The sequence below is a fragment of the Populus nigra genome, chromosome 3 (genome assembly GCF_951802175.1).
Source record: "Populus nigra chromosome 3, ddPopNigr1.1, whole genome shotgun sequence".
Taxonomy (NCBI): Eukaryota; Viridiplantae; Streptophyta; class Magnoliopsida; order Malpighiales; family Salicaceae; genus Populus; species Populus nigra.
Genome location: NC_084854.1, coordinates 20,421,791 through 20,443,526, shown reverse-complemented (window position 1 = coordinate 20,443,526; position 21,736 = coordinate 20,421,791). Strand labels below are relative to the sequence as shown.

The 21,736-nt window shown below is 35.1% G+C and overlaps 2 protein-coding genes across 7 annotated transcripts; both read left to right on the top strand.

The window, feature by feature from the left end:
- Positions 1–360: 360 nt before the first annotated feature.
- Positions 361–5,505, top strand: LOC133690014 (telomere repeat-binding protein 5-like). Of its 4 annotated transcripts, none has more exons than XM_062110156.1 (11): positions 361–554; positions 1,058–1,150; positions 1,661–1,800; positions 1,891–2,746; positions 2,936–3,127; positions 3,241–3,303; positions 3,405–3,484; positions 3,862–4,100; positions 4,213–4,527; positions 4,619–4,682; positions 4,991–5,505. In XM_062110156.1, the coding sequence occupies exons 3-11, from the start codon at positions 1,720–1,722 to the stop codon at positions 5,135–5,137; spliced, it is 2,037 nt and encodes a 678-aa protein (XP_061966140.1). In that variant the 5' UTR covers positions 361–554; positions 1,058–1,150; positions 1,661–1,719; the 3' UTR covers positions 5,138–5,505. The 4 variants fall into 4 exon arrangements, with proteins under 4 accessions (XP_061966140.1, XP_061966138.1, XP_061966139.1 ...); XM_062110154.1 differs by having other exon boundaries at positions 362–554; positions 1,058–1,127; XM_062110155.1 differs by lacking the exon at positions 361–554 and adding an exon at positions 586–639 and having other exon boundaries at positions 1,058–1,127.
- A 5,978-nt stretch (positions 5,506–11,483) lies between these two features.
- Positions 11,484–14,783, top strand: LOC133689821 (scarecrow-like protein 9). Of its 3 annotated transcripts, none has more exons than XM_062109882.1 (2): positions 11,484–13,844; positions 14,030–14,196. In XM_062109882.1, the coding sequence occupies exons 1-2, from the start codon at positions 12,045–12,047 to the stop codon at positions 14,054–14,056; spliced, it is 1,827 nt and encodes a 608-aa protein (XP_061965866.1). In that variant the 5' UTR covers positions 11,484–12,044; the 3' UTR covers positions 14,057–14,196. The 3 variants fall into 3 exon arrangements, with proteins under 3 accessions (XP_061965866.1, XP_061965865.1, XP_061965864.1); XM_062109881.1 differs by adding an exon at positions 14,512–14,783 and having other exon boundaries at positions 11,487–14,356; XM_062109880.1 differs by adding an exon at positions 14,447–14,783 and having other exon boundaries at positions 11,487–14,356.
- Positions 14,784–21,736: the final 6,953 nt, after the last annotated feature.

Below are 21,736 nucleotides of genomic sequence, written 5' to 3'. Positions count from 1 at the left end.
TTGTAAAATTATAATTATTACTATTATCGTTTCTTTCTTGAAGTAGTATTATTAAATTGTTCATTTCCTTATTTTCATAAAAAAGGAAATAGGTAGCTGCAAACTGGTTTCTACATGATTATTATATATAGACATGAGAAGAAAGTAAACTCCGAGCCTTCTAAATTCACGGCGAAACTCACTGCACGAAAAAACCAAATTGTTCAAAAACAATTCTTCCAAAGCTAATTAATTAATTAACCAACGTGTTAAACACACAGTAAGAACAAAATATAAGAGAATTAATCAACGAGTTTTTAGTACTTATGCGGACGAGATAAGATTAAACCCACGTGAAGGGAGAGGCTTCCACGTGTCAACTACAGAACTCGTTACAAGTTTGAGTGGATGAGGAACTGGTCCTCAGTGGTTCTGCTTATGACCTGCTGTAACCGGTGAACAACACCGGCCAGGGAACCCTTCACTTTTTTGAAATGGGTCAAAGACCAAAAGGATATAAAGTGTGGTGGTTTTCACTTTTCAGGAGGTTTTTGATGACCAGACAATCTTAAAAGGTCAGTTTGTTCCTCAATCTACTGTTCATTTTGCCAATGCATTTTTCCAAATTTTTTTTTTGAGGAATTTGCATGAATTTGACAGGTAATTAGAAAGGGTGCCTGAAATCTGCTCTATATATATATTGTTGATTCCATTTTGTTTGATCTGATTTGATTTTATTTACGCTGGAAAGCTTTCTTCTTTCCACAAAAATTTTTAAAGCTTCTCTCTCTTATGTTGACTCCATTTACGTTGTTTTTATGTTTGGTCCAAGGAACCTTGTAGTGTTTTAGGTTTGTTAAAGACTGGTTTTTGTAATTATTCTGTTTTTGTGATTTGAAATCCAATTGGCCCACCATATTTTATTGGATGATTCTTATGAGGACACAACATGAATATCTAAAGCTGCAGTTTTAGTTTCTGTCAGTCAGGGTTTAATTTTATATTGTTATTTTTATTTTCTTTCGTTTTTACATTTTTATCTTGGGTTAAAATGAAAAGTCTTGTTCTTTTCTTTTAGTTTTTGAGCTTACAGGGATTGAAGGCTGCATGTTTTAGGATCAGACTACCTGTCATGGAGTAAAATCGAGGTATCTTAAATGTCCCGTTAAATGTAAGAATCTTTATCTGTTACACAAAGACATAAAAAAGGTTTCTGATCTAGATCGTCTCCTTTTCCTTTCCTTTCTTTTCTCTTATTTTTTAAGACCATGGATACATTTATTGGAGAAATGGGGAAAAAATAACTTTCATGGCATCAACAGAATTTTCAACTATGTTTTGATTGGCCAGCAATGATAAGTGAGAATACATGTGTAGACAAATACGCTAACATGCAGGTGCAGATGCATTTTTTATTTTAATATTCTTTGGATGTTCAAGCTATTTGATCACTTAAAAGTGATCATCCTTCTCCTGGAAATAAATAGACAAGGAATAGAGTAAATGCTGATTTTTCAATCTCCACTACCTGATTTGGGATAATTGCTATATCCCAAATCACTGATCTACTCAGAGTTACTGTTTTTTCATTGTCGTAATTGATTCTGGAATATGTTTTGTCTTTTATCCTGGTCCCAACTAAATTTGGTTTGCTGACATGGTCTTCTCTTGAGGCGTGCAGGTTCAAGCTAGCTGGTTAGTTTAATTTAATGACCACTTTTTGTAATGAATGTCTGAGATATGGTATTCCAAAGAAGGTTGGACTATGGTTTTGATGGCTACCAGGTTCCTGTGGTTCCTCGAGCATCTAGATCAGCTAGGGTAATCAAATGCTACCATTCCAAGGTTGCCTGTTGTCTAAATTTTTGTAAATAGTCAGTGGCCTGATAAAGTCTTTATTACTGGTTTTAGGGGAGGGGACCGATCAGGAAGAAAAGTGAGAATAATCAGAAACATGCATTTGAAATTCTGGCTAGTGTAGCTGGAGAAATCTTGCAGGAGGAGGAAACTTCTGCTCCAACTAATACTGCTTGCGGTAAAGATCTTTGTAATGTTAAAAATACCATTCAACAGGAGCAAGTTGATAGAGGGAAGTTTCTTATAATAGAACCTTTGCTGGGAGAACCTTGTAATGAGAAAGCCTTTGCTTGCATTCCTGAGTTGCAAGGCCACTGGCATGGCAATGCATTGAATAAATTCTTGCATAACCAGGAAAGTTTCAACTCTCAGGGAAGCTTTGCTTCAGAGCGTTTTGATTATCCAGAAACAATATATGTTGCTGAAAAGTTGGTTGTTGTCAATAGCAAAAATGCTGGTGGAAGCTCTTCTTGTGAAATGAATGGAGAATCCTCTCATGCAAGGAAAATTTTTAAAGGCAAGGTAGAAGGTTTAACTGAGAGAAAGCCAGAAGCTGAATTAGTAAAAAGTAGCAGTATTGAAAGTGGAACTCTCCTTGTCAAAGATGGCTCAGAAGATGCAATGGATCTTGACGCAGGTTCTATTGGACATGCTAGTGTAGAAAGCAATGTAAAGGCATCTTTATTCAAGGATTGCATAGGCCTTTGTCCTTTTTCCAGGCCTTGCGCTGATGTAGAAGTAGTGAGTAGAGATGATGACGGAAACTCTTCTGGGTGCTCTCAGTACGGCGCCATGCCAAAGACTTCTAGGCCACTGTCATATACTGAAACTCGAAGAATGAGTAATCTAACTGCTTCCAGACACTGGCGAGCTGCTCCAATTTCGAAGAGTGGTGGCTACTTCAGAACTGGTAAATACCTTCTTTATGATTTAGCTTCAAGTGGAAATTACGTTCTTTTTATGTCATGAATTGGTAAAGTTCTCGTAGTGTCTCTGGTTCTGGAATGGTCTTTTCAGCTCATGCTGTGTTAGCTTCATGAATCCACAATCTTTCACTCCATGTCAGTATAACTAGTCATGGCTTTTGATATGTTTCCAGACTGGACAACAAAACCACCTTTTCGCAATGGAAGAACCAGCTATAGCTGTCAAAGATCTCAGAAGATTTTTCCTTTCAAGAAAAGGAAATTCTTTGATCAAAGTACATTACCTACATCTGATGGAGCATTTCATTGTGAAGACATTTTTAATTCTTCTAATAAGAGGACCAATGGCAATGATATGGTCTCAGGTGCAAAATTGTCTGGTTACTAGCTATTATTTAATTTGTTTTTTTCTCTGTTTATGTTTAGGCTTTGCAGTTGCATTTAGGTTTAGGTGAATAATCCCAGCTCGTTTATGCAGCAACTGAAGCATCATCCTCAGTAACAGGCCAACATGCATCTCTGGATTCAAGAGACTGTAATGGTATGAAAGCCTATAATGGATAATTGTTGTTGGTATCTGATCTACTGGTTGCTCATTTTAATTGAGGTCGTTCTTATGTTTACTTCTTTTTTATCATCCAGTGAAGCTAAGTATTAAATCATTTAAGGTTCCGGAACTCTTTATTGAGATCCCTGCAACAGCAACTGTTGGCTCATTAAAGGTATCCAATAGTGCCTTCTGGATATTGTTTTGTTAACAACGTAAAGTAGTTTCATGCGTTCTCCGTTTGGAAGAAGAAAACATGTAGGTGAGGAAATCTTACATACAGGAGAAAATAAGATGCAGTTTTATAATTTCTGTGTTGACAATTTAGTAGAACTAAATCAAGTTATACAGCCTGTATCAATGCCCTTCTAGTTATTGTGAAACAAATGGGGCTTTTGTTTTCTTTCTTATGTTTATTACTGTCTATGTAATACATAATCCCATCCAAGAAAGGTGTCTTTCATGTTAAATACACGGTATGAGGCTTCAATCTGGTAGGGTGCCACATCTGTTATTGTCTATTGGTGACATCTAATACTTTACATTCTGTAGAGGACAGTCATGGAAGCAATAACTTCTATACTTGGAGATGGACTACATGTTGGTATCCTTCTCCAAGGAAAGAAGGTTAGAGATGACAACAAAACCTTGCTCCAGACTGGAATCTCTGAAGATGATAAGCATAGTAATTTGGGTTTCATGTTGGAGTCCAGACATGCAAAAATGATGTCACCTCCCCACACTAAAAACCCTTCAAATTTACCTTTCAGTGCACCTGGTGGGATAACTAGGTAAGCAAATAGCTGGTGCATCTTTGTGCATTTGCTTTGTGCTCTTTACAAGCTTCTCAAATTGTTATTATTTATGTCTTATTAAGTTTGTTTCCTTTTGATTTATTTGCAGGCATACAACTTCTTTAATGCTACAGGAAGGGACTTCCCATGCTTCCTCAGTTCCTGCAGAGACTAATTTTAGCAGCTCTGTTGGAAGTGATCTCGGTGCAGTTTGCTCTCTTGCCAAGGCTTCGACTGCTGATAAGATGTCAGATTCACGAGCTCTGGTTCCAGTTCCTGCAATTGGCCGGGGTGCGTTATCTGTAGTTCCCTTTAACTGCAAATCTATGCATCCTGAGTTTGGACAGCGCCGGATCAGGAGGCCATTTACAGTTTCAGAAGTAGAAGCCTTAGTTCAAGCAGTTGAGAGACTTGGAACTGGAAGGTTTGCTCCATGATCATCCTTTTTATCCCCGAATATTGTTGAACACGAAGTTGACCCATTTGGATTGTTTGATTTTGTTGTTGATTTGCAGGTGGCGTGATGTTAAATTGCATGCTTTTGACAAAGCAAACCATCGAACTTATGTTGATTTGAAGGTGAGTGATTCATTACTAAATGCCTTGTAGTCCACATTCTGAGAAGGCATTTTTAATTATTAGGATCTTTTTAATTTGGATTCCACTGCTAAATAAGAAGGCATTTTTAATTTTCTTTCAACTGCTATATAAGAAGGCCGGGGAATCCTGCTTCAATATGGATGAATGCAAGAGATTAGTGTTTTCTTCTTTGCTTGCTGAAGGCTTAAGCATTTTTCCCCCTCCCTACATTAACAGTAAGAAGATTGAAGACATCGATAAAATAGTTCTTATTCTTCTAATCATTTGTTGGTCTTGGGATGATGTAGGATAAGTGGAAGACATTGGTGCACACAGCAAGAATCTCCCCTCAGCAAAGGAGGGGAGAACCGGTGCCGCAGGAGGTTCTAGACAGGGTCCTAGCTGCCCATGCCTACTGGTCATATCGGAGGCAACTGGTCAAAGCTGAAGTTTGATGCTTTACCTTGTTTCCTGAAGAACACCAGTAAGACTTAGATAGGACAAATTTGGTTAGAAAGAGAGTTGTTGTGGTGGTGGTTCTAATGCTGTACAGATTAATGATAGAAAGTAAATCTGATGTAAATTAAGTCAATTCGACACTGATCTGTAACTGGGTTGCATTGGCTTGCAAGGAGCTTGGTGATTTGTACATGGCTGTTTCCATAGGATAGAAGGCGTCGTGCTTGGGGGCAATGTTTTAACAATATGATTAGCTGAAATATGCAATCCATGTAAAGATAATCGCATCGTATGATAGATTATCAAAATGTGACCTTGTGGGCTCTGTATGATAATGTTGCTGGGCATTTCGGCTTGTGGTTCATGCATTAGTTTTGTTAATTTGCTAGTGCGCCAAGCAACTGTGCACGCACGTTAATGTTTTTCAGGGACTGCATGCTCAGTGGAAATGGACAGAGATATCTAATATGGGCAAGCTTATTCTTTTTTTATTTATTTAAAAATGGACCTGCCACCCATAAAGAACAGAGACAGCTCCATCTGACTTATTGTCCCTCTTTTTTTAATGCTTTTTTCTCCCTTCTTTATTAAACACTGTTTTTTAAAATCATAGGTTTTATCAATATTTTTTTTTGACGATCCTAATCATCACTTTTCTACCGTTATTCTTTATTTTATCTTTTTTTTTTCTTCTTGATTTTGAGAGTTAATTATAGATTAGTCCCGTTGATTTGTCGAAATGAATCAATCAATGCCTTTAGTATGAGAAATAATTTAATAATTTTTATAATTTTCTGTTCGTTAATAAATTATTTTTCCTTTTGTTTTTTCGTTATTGAAGTGACGAGTTGTCCGGAATTGAGTTGTTTTTCCAAAACTAATCGTTTTCTCAAGTAAAGAACTTCAATTAAGAACAACATTTTGAGATCTAAGGACTAAATTAAAAAATATTAAAAAATGCAAGTACTTAACTCAAGAACTCCAAATGGAGAATGCCACCAAAATGCTGCTGGAAATTTACGAATATAAAACCCTAAAGAGTAACATTATATTATATACACACACATATCCACATGACAGTAACAAATTTCAATTTATCCCGTCTTCTAAGTTAGGCGTGAACCAAAGAGAGAGGTGGAAGGTAGGCAGATGAAAAAAAGGTTCAATTAATAGATGGTTTCAATTTATTGACAAATACTAGTATATTATCCGTGCCCCACAAGCGGATTAATAATAATTTTATTTTTTAAATGTAAAAACATATATGAAAGTATAGAAAATATATTAAGCGTTTTGGGTTTGGAAGACAAGATAGACCCAAAATAGCTTTGGATTTTACTACAATAGACCCAATATCCTTAGATCCAGCAGCCAAGCTAGACTTAGGAGCATTGAATTTGACGGCCAAGAAGTCCAAAAGTTGGGTCTGGCATATCAATAATAATTTTATTTTTTAAATATAAAAAAATATATGAAGGTATAGAGAATATATTAAATGTCTTGGTTCTGGCGGCCAAAATAGACCCAAAATAACCTTGGATTTTGATGTAAAGACGGACCCAATATCCTTAGATCTGGCGGCCAAGCCAGACTCAAGAGCATTAGGTCTAGTGGCCAAGAAATCCAAAAGTTGCGGGGTCCTGTTGGGAAGCAAGACCCAACGCTATTGGATTCGGCTAGTAGCAGGACCTAACACTAAGAGAAAATAAATTCAACCCAACCCAATCTCAAATGAAAAAAAAAATCATCACCCATCTTTTATACAATATAAAAAAACCCCCATCAATTTATTTCATTTTTATCGTATAAAAAATTAAATAAGAGAAAAGAAACAACTCTAAAGAGACAAAAAAATAAAATTAAAAATATATAGGTTTGGCTAAAAGCTAAACCCTGCACCTGTTGAAAGCAGCTTTCGACCCAGAAAACAAAAAAGACAACATTCTCATGGCACTATAGTGTCGTTCATAATACAAATATTTTATATCTACAGTATGGTCTACAATACAATAAATTTATGTCTACAGTACATGCATAGTGTTTTTTCCACACCTTTAAAGTATATTATAATATTCATTTTCATGGTTCTAATTTAGATAATTAAGTGCATTTAATTTGGTTCATTAGACGTCAGTAGTACCTCCATGAATAGTTAAATCAATTTTTTTTTTATTAATTTTGATTTTTCAAAGATATGAAGCACCATGTCAGTTTTTTATTGATTTTAATTTCATATAAAAGAGAAATTGATTAAAAAATCAAATAAAAAATAAAAAGATTTTAAATTTCTTTCCAATTCTTTATTTATTTATCACTAAAAAGTTTTCATTTTTTTTTAAATTTCTTATTAACATCATAAAAAAATTATTTTAAGAAGACAAAACAAATAAAAAATTGATTAATTTTTTTGGTTAGTGTTTTACTCATTTTTGTTATCACAAAAGATCGTCCAACTATATTCAATGAATGAGAAGTTGATAGATGTGTTGGTAAGAGGTACTTGATGGTAGTGAACGTGTAATTTCTTAGACATGATTTTTTTTCAATGTAATTTTCCATGGAAATCTGATTTTGGGTGTTTGAGCTTTTCTATTTCTTACATAAAATTTATTTATTTCATGATGTTTTTCTTTTTTTTTTGAAAAAAATAAAATAAAATAATAAAGTTTTTTTAATCAGTTTTGATTTCATAAAATAAGGTAATTGTTTTTTTGCCAATGTAAAGCGAAAAAAAAAATCAGTAAATAAATACGACACCTTTTAATTATTTTTTCTAACAAGGAATAGAAAGTGGAGGCAAAGGCGGTCGGTAGAGGCAGAGGTGGCGTGGGTGGAGGTGGCGGAGGGGTTTAGCAGGCATGAAACGGTAGGGGAGAAGGCATAAAAGTTGCTGTGTTGTTGCAAAATCGGTGGCGACCACTACAAGTAGCAGCAATATGAGATTGAAAGTTAATGTTACTGTTGTTTTAAATTGTTCTCGTGGTTTTAATGGTTCAACACACAACATTTTGTATTATAGGCTTGAAGTATTCTTGTGGGGATTCCAGCTTCAAAATCTACTTGAATTTTGCTTAAGAAACATAATTTAGCGACGATATTCTAAAATCTAAAATGCCCGGAAATAAAAATTTTTGGATGGTTGGATAATGTATTTAATCAATTGTTTTTATTATTTGATTTATTTTTTATAATTAAAGAAGGTGATAGCTTGATGTAAAAAGCCAAATAACTACAAAACAATCTATTTCGGGTGAATTTGAAACCCTTAAATGCTTAAGTTGATATTTTTATAGAGAGATATCACAATAAATGTGCAAAATAACATTAAATCTCAAGAACTAGATTGTTTGTTCTTGTTTTGGTATGTATTAATTATTTTTTTTTAAGAAAAATGATATTTTGTGTAAACAGTATGTACAATATGTTGAAAATAGAGAAATTATAAACCCTTTACCTAGATAGTTCAGGAGATATTAAATTTCATGAACCTTGTTCTTGTGCTTGGATAAAAAAACCAAAGAGTTATTTCTTCATTGTAACATTAATTAGGGTCAAATATCTTACACATGCATTAATAGGACTCTTGTACACCTAGGGGTGTAGGTGGAGTAAAGACTTGACGAGTAAGTTAATTGTATTGCATGCAATAAGTCAAAGAATACCCACCTCCCCAAGGATAAAATGCATAGAGTCCCATAACATTTCGAATTTAGGCTAAAAAGCCCAAGTCCAGTAAAAAAATCCTGGGGGCCAGGCGTTGGGCCTAAACAATGCTCAAAACTAGGCTCAAGCCGCGAGCACTAAGATCCAAGGGTGCTAGGATATGGACCTGATACTGGGCTTATACCGTATGTTTAAGCCCAAGGGGTGCCATATAGTGAGCCTAAGCCTAAGAGGCCGCAAGGCAGGTGGCTTGGTGTTGGGCCCAAGCATGACATCTGAGCTCATATGCATCAGGTTAGTGGGCTTGATGTTGGGCTAAAAAATATTTATGGATCCTCTACGGGGCCAGATCGTTGTAAAAAAGGGCTTGGGCCAACAAAAAAATATTGAAAAAATATTGATAAACCCTGATACATTATTGAGGAATGTAGTTATAAGGCTTGCTCAAAGACGGATAGAACTACTAAAAAAAGCCAACCATTTATTAGCCTTTTATAAATTGAAATACAAAAGTTTTTTTTTCTAAATCGAGAGATGTTTACACATAAACACAAAGAATTTATCTTGAAAATAATCAATAATATTAAAAGAGTTGTGATCGTTTGTTGGAAAATTTATTAAAATATGGTCAATGAGCATATTTTATGCCAAATTAAAAGTAGAGTCCACTCTCTTTTTAGATTAAACTTTATTAAAATTTAATCCCTAACAAAAGTTCTTTAACATGAAATATTAACATATTTTGCATATATTATGGATAAATAAGAAATTGATCTCAAAGAACTATTGATTGATATATTTTGATGAAACCTAGAACTCTTAAAAAAAAAACTCTATTCCACGTAGGAAAAGAACAAAATTTTATTGGTGTTTATAAAGTGGATAGTTGAAAAGTTAAATTTAGCCTTAAAGAGCACCTAAACTTTTAAAGGGGAGAGGTTCTAGGCAAAGTAGACTTTAGACACGCGTCGACCTGACTTGTGCTCGGGCTTTGGATTGGGCTTGTTGAGTTTATTGTAAAATAATATTTTGGATCACAAAAGATTAATTTCTACCAACTGAAATTTGGACTTGGGCTTGGTCTATGAAGAGCTATTTCTTCTCGTGCGTTGTTTGTCCAGTCTAAAATATGAAAGTTAACAGTATCTTCTAGAAGTTTTTGTTCTAAATCTAAATAGTTTTTTTAGCTAAAAAAATAGAGATTTCTGTTTGTTATGTTTAGATTTAATTCTTGATTTACGGTGACTAATCAAATATTGATAATGTGAGAATTAATTATGCTTATTATCAGAATTAATTCTTCAACTTTTAACTTCCAAAATCCACTATGAGGGTGGGGTGGGGTGGGGTGGAGGCCGTGTTTTCTTTTCCTTCTATGCTTTTGTTATCCTCTTAAATATAAAGCTTAAGTTTATCTTGTTGAAAGATATTTAAGGTACATAATTTTTGATTCAGAGATCTTATTTAAAATGCATCTAAACCTGAGTGGTGTTGTGAAATCTTTGAAGGTATATTGCAAACATTATAGTTGCGCATGTAAGGAGTAATAAAACCTTAAAGACAAATGATTTATCATTGACAACAATAAAAGTTTTATTACTTTAAAGTGCTTTAACAAGTAAGTATCGTTCTTTGTTTTAATTTAAACATATTTATTTTTATTAATTGTATGCATTAAGGGTGATTATTTTTGGTTCGGTTTGGTTTCTATAAAAAAAAGTAACCAAACTATTATTTTTTTAAAAACTGGAACCGAATCGAAACTGGTTGGTTTACCGGTTCAAACCAACCGGTTTTGATTCGGTTATTTTAGAACAAAAATTGCTTCAAACTGACAGGTTCGGTTCAGCTTGACTTGTTTTTTTTTGTTTGGGTTCGGTTCAGTTCAGTTTTTTCGGTTTTAAGCTTATAAAACCCAAACCAAACCGAACCGGTCGATTTTTTTAAAATTCTAATCAGTTTAATCTGTTTTTTTTACTATTTGGTTTTTTTGGTTATTTTTTTTATTTTCTCAGGTTAATCGTTTTTTTGCTCATCCCTAGTATGCATGTTAGGAATTTATTTGTATTGATTTCAAGTTTGAATAGATGTTTAATTAGACAGGGCCGTGTTACGCCGTAGTTTTATGTTTTTTTTTTCAGAAAAATATTTAGGTGCCATAAAAAACATTTTAAAAACAAATCCAATAATCTAGGTTATAGTTCCGACCAACCAAATAATTTGGTTTTATTTGAATAATATGAAAAAAAAGGCAACGTTAGCAAATGAATAAAAAAAGTGATTACGATAATCATGAAAAAAAAACTTTACCCACAAACAATATAGAAGAATAAAAAAAAAACCTGGTGTGAGTCAACATAAACTAGCAAGATAAATATATAATTTTAAGATAAGGGGTGAGCCAGTCAGGTTAAAAATAATAAATTATAAGAAGGAAAAAATAAAAAACCAATAAAATTTATAAAAAAAACCACGTGAAAAAATAAAAAATAAAAAAAATAAGAATTAAAATAAAAAAAATAATATAAGATAAAAGAAGTGAAAAAAAAGTCCGCGGTACATTCCATTAGCTTTTTATTTTTTAAAGGGTAGTTTAGTAATCGGAAAAAAACCGTGAAAGCGAACAGACTCTAACCGGTTACTTTTTAGGACTCACAAAGATGACTTTACTTTCTCGTCGTTTCATTAGCAACTGCTGTCTGAACTTTAAACTCTTTCAAACAACTTAAACAGTGAACTCCCCCCCCCCCCCCTCTCTCTCTCAGGGTTCTTATGAGGTATGCTTTTTTTTTTTTCCTTTTCTTCTTAAGCCAATCCCTTTTTCTTGACAGTTGAAATTTGATCATTTTCAAGCTGTCTTTCTTGAACTTAATCAGTCGTTGTTTATCAGTTGACTTCCACCTTTAATTAAATTAACAACTCCTGATTTCGATATAGTTTTAAATAGCAATAAGCTTAATAATAGTCATTCTTCCTTACTTTTGTTTTTGAGGAAAAAGAATTTCACTACCGAAATTAATCTGATAATCTTGTTATGTGTCTGCATATTAATAAATGCACTGTACTTGTTCGTGATTCTTGTTTTTAGGAGGTTTCTTTGTCTGTTTTATTGTCTCTTTATGGTTTTGCGACTTCACTTTAAATTCTTTGAATAACAACAAGGAACTCTTTTTTTTTGTTTAATATAACTTTTGGGTTTGGGAGAGGTCTTTGAATTTTGTTTTTGTTTTTGTAAGTTCAATGGATCCTCGGTTAAGAGGTTATTCAATTTCAATTAACGGAACCCAATTGGGAAACCAACCTATATCTGTGTTTTCGAATCAGGACCCTGTTTCCAGACCCAGATTCGAAAATACTTTCGTTGATCATAATTGTAAGGAGTTTCATTATATTCCGCCCTATCCAAAGCCAACTGATGTAACCCCATATTCAAATCCGACTCAAAAAGAAGACTCTCCCGAAGATTTTGACTTTTCAGATGTAACTTTGAGGTACATAAACCAGATGCTTATGGAAGAAGATACTGAAGATAAGACTTGTATGCTTCAAGACTCTTTAGATCTTCAAGTAGCCGAGAAATCCTTTTATGATGTTCTTGGCAAGAAGTACCCTCCTTCACCAGAACCAAACCCCACTTTCATCAGTCAAAATCGTGGGAACCTGCCTGATAGTTTACCCTGCAATTACATTTGTAGCAGTCGTAGTGATAGTGGCTATGTAGATGATAATGCTTGGATTCACAATCCAAGCGATTACCATTCCTTTCAACTACAGATTCCACATGTTTCTAGCATATCCCAATCATCATATAGCTCTTCAAACAGTGTAATCACCACTGTAGATGGGCTGGTGGATTCTCCTAGCAGTAATTTTAAAGTCCCTGATTGGAGCGGTGAGAGCCGATCTATTTTGCACTTCAGGAAGGGTGTTGAGGAGGCTAGCAGATTTCTTCCCAGTGATAATGACTTGTTTCTTAATATTGAGGCCAATAAGTTTTTATCTCAAGAGCCAAAGGTGAGGACTGGTGAAGTTGCTATCAAGTTGGAGAAACAAGATGGGGGGGAGCACTCACCTAGTGGACCTAGGGGAAATAAGAATCGTCATAGGGAGGATGGGGATGTTGAAGAAGGGAGGAGCAGCAAACAACTGGCTGTTTATACCGAATCCACTTTGCGATCAGAAATGTTTGATAAGGTATTACTTTGTATCCCAGGAGAAGGTCAGCCTGATTTGACAGCTCTTCGCGAGGCCTTCAAGAGTGCATCGATAAAAAATGAGCAGAATGGACAGGCAAAGGGATCCAGTGGTGGGAAGGGTCGTGGTAAGAAACAAAGTGGGAAAAGGGAGGTGGTGGATTTGAGAACCCTTTTAATAAATTGTGCCCAAGCTATTGCGGCTGATGACCGGAGGAGCGCAAATGAATTGCTAAAGCAGATTAGGCTGCATTCCTCTCCTTTTGGGGATGGAAATCGGAGATTGGCTCATTGCTTTGCTGATGGTCTTGAGGCACGCTTGGCAGGTACTGGAAGTCAGATTTACAAAGGCCTTGTTAGTAAGAGAACATCTGCGGCTGATCTCTTGAAAGCATACCGTCTTTATCTTGCTGCATGCCCTTTTAGAAAGGTCTCTAATTTTGTCTCTAACAAGACAATAAAGAATACGGCAGAAAATTCAATGAGGCTTCATGTTATCGATTTTGGCATTCTTTATGGTTTCCAATGGCCCACCTTTATTCATCGGCTGTCATGCAGACCAGGTGGACCGCCAAAGCTTCGGATGACTGGAATAGAATTTCCCCAACCTGGATTTCGGCCAGCAGAGCGAGTTGAGGAAACTGGACGTCGCTTAGCAGCTTATGCTAAGGAGTTCAAAGTGCCCTTTGAGTACAATGCCATTGCAAAGAAATGGGAAACCATACAACTAGAGGAACTCAAGATTGACCGGGATGAAGTTGTTGTTGTTAACTGTCTGTATCGGTCTAAGAACTTACTTGATGAAACAGTGGCTGTGGACAGTCCGAGGAACATTGTTCTTGATCTGGTAAGGAAGATAAATCCTGAAGTTTTCATTCATGGGATTACAAATGGGGCATACAATGCTCCTTTCTATGTTACTCGATTTCGAGAGGCACTGTTTCACTTTTCTGCAATGTTTGATATGCTTGAAACTATTGTTCCCCGTGAAGAATTAGAGAGGTTGGTGATTGAGAAAGAGATTTTTGGCAGGGAGGCTCTGAATATTATAGCTTGTGAAGGCTGGGAGAGAGTGGAGAGGCCAGAAACATACAAGCAATGGCAGGTTCGTTGCTTGAGGGCTGGGTTTGTGCAGTTGTCTTTTGACCGGGAGATAGTGAAGCAAGCAACTGTTAAAGTGAGGCAGCGTTACCACAAAGATTTTCTGATCGATGAAGATAGCCGGTGGCTATTGCAAGGATGGAAGGGACGAATCATCTATACCCTTTCTGCTTGGAAACCTGCTAAAAAAGTTTGAGTGCATCCTTATTGGTACTCGGGATTTGCTTCTCACTTCTTGCGTTTTCTATTGGAGAATTGGTGAGAATTTATGATCTTAGGTGATACTTGAAAATTGACTCTCTCTATCTCCGTTTATTATTACCGTTGTTGTTTTACATGTGATTACAGTTTGCTGGTAGATGATATGAATGGTTGACTGATATGCGGAATGCTAAGAACATCATTGCTTGCAGAATGAAGGCCGCGTGGTGCAGACTTACCAGATATTTTTGTATTTTGACTGAGCACTTTGTAGTGGCAACTCAGGGCCATTTTTCATTTGGTAAAGCAATCTTGAAAGCTTAGTTTAATTGGGAAATGGTGCGCTTTGTCTTTTTGGCTGAGTTCTCATAGCAGTAGGCTATCTGACAAAATGAACTGGTGCAAATGCATTCAATTCACAATCACTTGTAATAAGCTGGAATTTTTTCTTGTGAATTTCAAGACGCATCTCTCTTTTTCTCCATTTGTCTACTCCCTCTCTCACTACAGTTTCACAAGTTTGGTCCTTGAAAGGAAAAGGACAAGACATCGTGGAATGCTCTATATATGCATCCTTATCAGCTTTCTAAGCCGACCAAATAAGCAAAAATGCTAGTGAACTTTCCTATCCTTGATAAATGTTATAGCTCACCAGTTATACACTATCCGAGTGCATCTAGTCTTTACTTTATATTATTTTATTGCTTTGGACAGGATACCAATGCAAAACTTGGAAGGAAGTAGCCAATAGATTTTCTCAAAGAGTACACTTTTCTAGAGCTTTCAGGTGGGTGTCTTGTAAGAAGCAGAGGAAGAAAAGTGTTTTTGTAGAATACTATCTTTTATTACAAGCACAACTAACAATCTAATACAGCATTCTCCAATTTAAATAGGAGAGCATGTTACCAAACTCATGGATAAACGTGGTAAGAAATCAAGTGTATCCGGAAAGATTCTAGATGTGATGATAAATATCCTATCTTGCCTAAAGTGCTAATTTATAGGGATTTGATACAAGTTTAAATCCAGAATATGCTTATTTATCATTGTAGTTTCCTTATCTTGTCGAACCAAAATCTTGAACAGAATTTGTTGCTCCTGAAACGTCTTCATCCTCCAACATCTCTCTACTAACATAGGCAGATTTGTGGGAATAAAAAACCATATTCCTCTAATAGGTTGAGGTTGACTTATCACTCCACTTATCCTCACAAATCATGTTATCTTGCGGGTTGCTGAGCTGGGTGTTGAGCTTATGGGGTCTGTTGATACTCCCTCGCGAATTGTGCTGGGGCTGGAGGCAAAGTTTGGTCTGGAAATATTTGAGAGCTGCCTTTGACATTGGTTTAGTGAATAGGTCTGCTACTTGATCAGTGATGGAGATATCTTGAGTGGTGAGAAGTCCAAGTGCAACTTGTTCACGTATAAAATAATAATTCAATTCAACATGTTTATTATGAGCATGAAATACTAGATTAATAGTCATACGAAGGGCACTAAGATTATCATAATATAACATTGGAGTAAAGCTGAGTGAAACACGAAAATCTTTTAAGATAAATGTTATCCATGTTAGCTCAGCTGCAATATTTGCCATGGCTCGATATTCTAATTTAATGTTGGAGTGAGATATGGTGTGTTGTTTTTTTACACACCAGGAGATAAGGTTTCAACCAAGAAATGTGCAGTAGCCTGTAGTGGAGCGTTATGTGGTGGGCAACATGCTCATTCTACATTAGAAAAAGCATAAAGACCAAGTGTAGTGTTGGAAGTAAAATGAAAACCTATATCAATTGTTCCTTTAACGTATTGTAAGATAGAATGAACTATTTTTAAGTGTGTCAAAATAAGAGAATGCATATATTGAGATACAAAGTTAACATTGTAAGAGAGGTCTGGCCGTGTGAGAGTAAGATATTGTAAAATACTAATAAGTTCATGAAAAAAGCTTGGATCTTCTAACAAGCTCGTATTGGAAATGTTTTTGGTCTTTACTTCAAGTGGTATACTCATTGGTTTACAATCAACCATACTAGCTTGTTCAACGATGGTAAAAGCTTAATGTGATTCTGACAAATGAATGCCATTAGAGGTTTGAGTGATTTCAATTCCAAGGAAGTGATGAATTGGTCCCAAATCTCTCATTACGAATTTTGAACTCAGAATCTGAATAAAATCATTGACTAGAACAACAAAAGACCTAGTAAGAAGTATATCATCTACATAAAAAAGAGTTAGTAAACCAAAATCAGTGTGAAAATGAATAGAGAGGGATCTACTAGACGATAAAAAAAGCCATATGTCAAGAGAAAAAGCATTAAACTGATCAAACCAAGCATAAGGTGCTTGTTTGAGCCTATAAATGACCTTTTTAAGTTTGCAAATATGTGTTGAATATTAGGTATCTATCATTCTTGGAGGTTGGTCCATGTACGTGTCTTCTAAGAGTAAACCATGTAGGAAGACATATTTCATGTCAAGTTGATGTATAAGCCATTTCTGTGTAAGGGTGATGGTAAGAATTACTTAAATAGTTCCAGATGTGATAATAAGAGTTTTTTTGGTGTAATCCAATCCATCAACTTAATGTTATCCATTTTTCACAACTCGATCTTTGAGGTGATTTAGAGACCCATCAAGTTTAAGTTTCGACTAAAAACCCATTTAGATCCAATAACATATATATTAGGTGTGTGAGGAAAACGTTCCTAGGTCTTATTATTGTGTAGAGCATTAAGTTCTTCTTCTATTATAACTTTCCATATGGGGTGAGCTAAGATGAACCTAATATTATAAGGATCACATGTGATATCAAATGAGGATGTAAGAGATATCTAGGATTGGGTCTGATAATGCCTCTTTGTGAGTGAATAATCATGAAGTGTGAGGAAGGTTTGTGGATTATTTATCTATTGACTCTGAGTTGGTGGGGGCAATTAAAGAGATCTCAAGCATATGTTAAGAAAATTGTATGGGAAATTCATGTATTTCAGAGTCACTCTCAATTAGTGTCAACTCTATTTCAAGTTCCTGTTCAGACTTGGGTCTTTGAGGTTCATGTTGACTTGTGTTTTCTGTTTGGTAAAGAGAACTAGCAGTGGTTTGCAAATCTGAAGTACGAATTGGTACTAGTGGTAAAGAGATTGAGCATGATGTGGACAATACTGGTAGCTGAATCTCGATAGAATAATTGATGTCAATTTGAGATAACCAAGAATAAAAATGTTATTTGAGAAAGTGGAAGGTTTAGTGCTTTGGTTCAAAATATTTTTATAGAAAAAAATGATTCATCAAAAACCACATGTCTTGAGATGAATATTTTTTTTTTATAGGGGGATGAAAACACTTAAAACCTTTATGTGTACCATTACAAACGACAAAGATGTAGAGAACAATTTTTGGATCAAACTTGTGCTGTCATGTATCCTAGGTGCAAGGAAAACATTTAGAACTAAATACACGTTATGAAGAGTAATTAGAGTGATTACCATAAAGTTTGAAATATAGGGTTTCAAATGTAAGAGCAAATGAAGGCAATTGATTAATAAGGTATACTGTAATGGTAAATGCTTCTATCTATAAAAAAAGAGGTGAACTATTATGAAATAACATTGTCATATCAAGTTCTTGTATTAACCTATGATGTCTTTGAACCCTATCTATTTGTTTAAGAGTATAAGAACATGATTCCTGATGAGGGATACCGGTTAAGAGGAAATGAGAGGATAGTTTGGAGTTTATGAATTCTCCTCCTCCACCATAATGAAAGACCTTGATATGTTTGTTGAATAGTCGAGTAACATATTATTCAAAAGCTAAATTAGTGTTTACAAAGTCAGATTTATATCGCAAAAGTATAATCCAAATATATTTAGAAAAATCATTAACAAAACATGCATAACATCTGAACTTTCCAATAGATAGAATAAAAGCAGGTCACCATATGTCACATTAAATTTTCTCGAAGATAGAAGAACTTGAGTGTTTAGAATAGGAAAAAACAACCCATTAAGTTTTTTAAATTGACAACTATCATAAATATATTTTGGTTTTACCACTCCTATAACATTAATCAAGTTTTTATTTTTAATGAATGTAAAGAAAAAAATTGAGAATGTCCTAGTAGTTGATGTTAGAAGTTTATTGAATCAGATTTAACCAGATTTGAACCGATTAGAAAAATAGAATTCTGATAATGCTGACAGGACATACAGATCACCCTTGCACCTCCTTTTGATCAAGGGTTGTCATGTTTGTTATTTTTTAATACATAAATCAACATAAGAGAATTTATTGGTAACAGAAAATTGAGCAATTAGCATAATTATAAAAAATAGATTTTTTTTAAAAATTTGGAACTAATAAAACATCATAAAGGGGGCAGAGTATTATTATTTTTTGCTTAATACTAGAGTCTCAAATACTATGAATTGGTATAAAGGATTCATCACCAATAATAAATGAATCTATAATAAAGTAGTTTCGAATATGATTAAAATACCCGACTTACCTGTCATGTAATTGGAAGCTCCTATGTCTAGAGTCTATTATGTCTCGGTGATGGTGTTGCCTAAGGTGAGTTCTGTAAGAGCTTGAGACATGTCATCTTATTGTGTTGGTTTTTTTTGGCATCCACCAATATATTTTTGCAATATGTCCCATTACGCCATAATATTGACATTTTTCTTCACGATAATAATCTTGTTCTGCAGGAGTCATACGAATGTTCAATAAAAATAATTTTGTTCTTATAGTTGTTGTGTCTGAAATCCTCTCATAGTTGATGTAAGTCTTTGTTTGTTCCCATGGAAACCTGAGGGAGATAGGTTGTACCGCTATTGTTTTTGTCCATAAAAAGCCATTTACGGAGCTAATGAGTTTGAATTGTTTGTCTAGTTTGAGAACTAACTACATCGTTAGTCAAGGCTTTGGAGTTGTGAGACAAGCTCAAAATATGTTGGTCTTGGTGGTTTTAGCATGGTGGTGGTAAAAGTTTCATTTTGGAGACCAAGACCGGTGATCAAGTAGAAGACCTTTTCTTTGTCTGGAGCATGTTTTTCAGTGCTTGCAAGGCTATCACATAAAACCTTGGAGGTGCGACTATGTTCGCTAACATTTTTGTCATCTTCCTTACGAAGATATGTAACTTGTTGTTTGAGTGTAAATTTATATTCTTGTAAATTTTATGCATATTCATTTTTTAGTGCATCCCAAACTGCATAGGCAGTCTCTAAACCAATAGCAAGGCCAAGAGTTTCCTCAGAAAGAGTTTCAATTATCCACCCTCGAAGTAGATGATCTGCCTTTCGCCATGTACTCTTCTGTTAATTTTGGCGTAGAAATTTCTGCATCTGTGGTTTTGTTTGGATCTGGTATGTCATATTTGATGGGGACAAAATCTTCGTTGGTAAGATGGCCAACCAATTCTTGGCTTTCTGCGAGTGCCAAGACTTGTTCACGCCAAAAGGGTAATTTGCGGGGTTGAATTTGAGGGTAATGAAATTTCCCACATTGAGAGATAATGAGCTCATGGTTATAGAAAAAGAATGCTGCGTTGTGTTATGTGTTCACACAGGCTCTGATACTATAAAGAAAAAATAGAAGTAGAGGAAGAAAAGTGTTGGAGTAGAATACTGTCTTTTACTATCACTTATAACGTGAACTGCACAACTAACAATCTAATACAGTAGTATCCAATTTAAATAAGAGAGGGTGGTACCAAACTCATGGATAAACATGGTAAATTAAAAGTGTATCTGGAAAGATCTTAGCTGTGATAGTAAATATCCTATCTTGTCTAAATTGATAATTTATAGGGATATGATATAAGTTTAAATCCAAGATATGCTCATTTATCATTGCAGTATCCTTGTCTTGTTGAACCATAATCTGTTGCTCCCGGATCTTCTTCATCCTCCAACATCTCCCGACTAAAATAGCCTTATCACTCCACTTATTCCAACAAATCATGTTCTCTTGCTGGTTGCTGAGTTGGGTGCTAAGTTCATGAGGTCTGCTGATATCTTGGTGAACTTTTGTTGCGGTGGCGGAAATCTGGAGATATTAATTTTAAATGTAAACAAGTCTTTTTAATTCAAGTTTCTGTCCAAAATGGTCCCGAGAAGTATCCTATTAAGCAACAAACAAATCTTGTGTGAACCTTTGATACCCAGATAAAATTAATGAATATTAACATCAGAAAGAGCTGATGGGGATCTGGGAGTTTGATTTTGTTTTCTACTTTTTTATTTTTTTTCGTTTTGCTTTATTTTTGTTTCATGTTTCCTCGCTTTATTTACCTGACTGACGATTAAAAAAAAACAAGAAAAGAAAAAACGAACTGCTTTTGTTAACTACAAGAAAACTAATGCTCTGATTTTCATGGGCACCAGACACGCAACTCATACATACACTATAAATTGGAGAACGCGCAACCAAATTCTTTATCTGCGCTAGTATGCCTCAAGCCCCAGCTTTTAGCTTTTCAAGTATATCAACAGAACTCCTGATAATGCTAATGCACCTCCTGACTTAGTGCTATATGAGCAGTGAGCACCACGAAATGTAAGACGTGAGATAAAACAAAACCAAGACGTTGTCCTTCCAAAACTAGACTAGGTTAATATATATATATATATTAACCTAGTCTAGTTTTGGAAGGACAACGTCTTGGTTTTGTTTTATCTCACGTCTTACAGGGTTCCAGAGGCATCTGAAATAGGGTTGAGTGCTGATAGTGGTGGTCCTAATTAACTGACACCTCTTTTAGTGGAACACACATCATTGGGATGGAGACAAGACTCTCCAGTCCCACCACCATAGAATTAAAATGGTTGATTGGTCAAGCAAACTGAGCCATTCACAGGCAACCTCTTAACTTTTCCGTTCCAGATCCTCTTTTTGTACTCTTACTTTCATTGTTTTGTTTGCGATTTCTTTCGCTCAGTCAATTAGCATTTCACTAGACGAGCATCATACATCTCATGCGGACCATTTACGTTTGAAGAAACTACAAACTTTGAGCCACGCACGATTGAACAACAGAATATTAATGAGGAAGGTCATGATCATCATCAGAGACAATGTGTTCTACACGAGTTCAGAATCTGTTATCCCCATCTTATCCATTTTCATATTGTTATGACCCTCTCAAGCTCTGCTTCAAACCGTGTTTTCTATCTTTTGCTTTTAAGAAACCTAAAAGCCCTTGGCACCAGGATTTCTGGAAAAAAAAAAGGGTACGTGAATAAAGAAAATCTTAATGCTTTCCTAGAGCACCCTATTTTTTTCCCCTCTCAGACAACCAACAGGACGAGGAAGAGCAACTTGCAAAGAATACAATTAATCATCAATAATGATGCTTTGGGATTTGGAGTTCTTAGATGAGAATACCAAACACACAAATCCAGTTTGCAGAATCTTCTTAACTAGAGTAAG

Excerpts from the sequence above, each read along its gene's own strand:
- LOC133690014 (XM_062110156.1), top strand. The coding sequence starts at position 1,720 with ATGGTATTCCAAAGAAGGTTGGACTATGGTTTTGATGGCTACCAGGTT. Across the intron at positions 1,801-1,890 it reads GAGCATCTAGATCAGCTAGG|GGGAGGGGACCGATCAGGAA; the intron begins GTAATCAAATGC and ends TACTGGTTTTAG. Across the intron at positions 4,683-4,990 it reads GAACTTATGTTGATTTGAAG|GATAAGTGGAAGACATTGGT; the intron begins GTGAGTGATTCA and ends GGGATGATGTAG.
- LOC133689821 (XM_062109881.1), top strand. The coding sequence starts at position 12,045 with ATGGATCCTCGGTTAAGAGGTTATTCAATTTCAATTAACGGAACCCAA.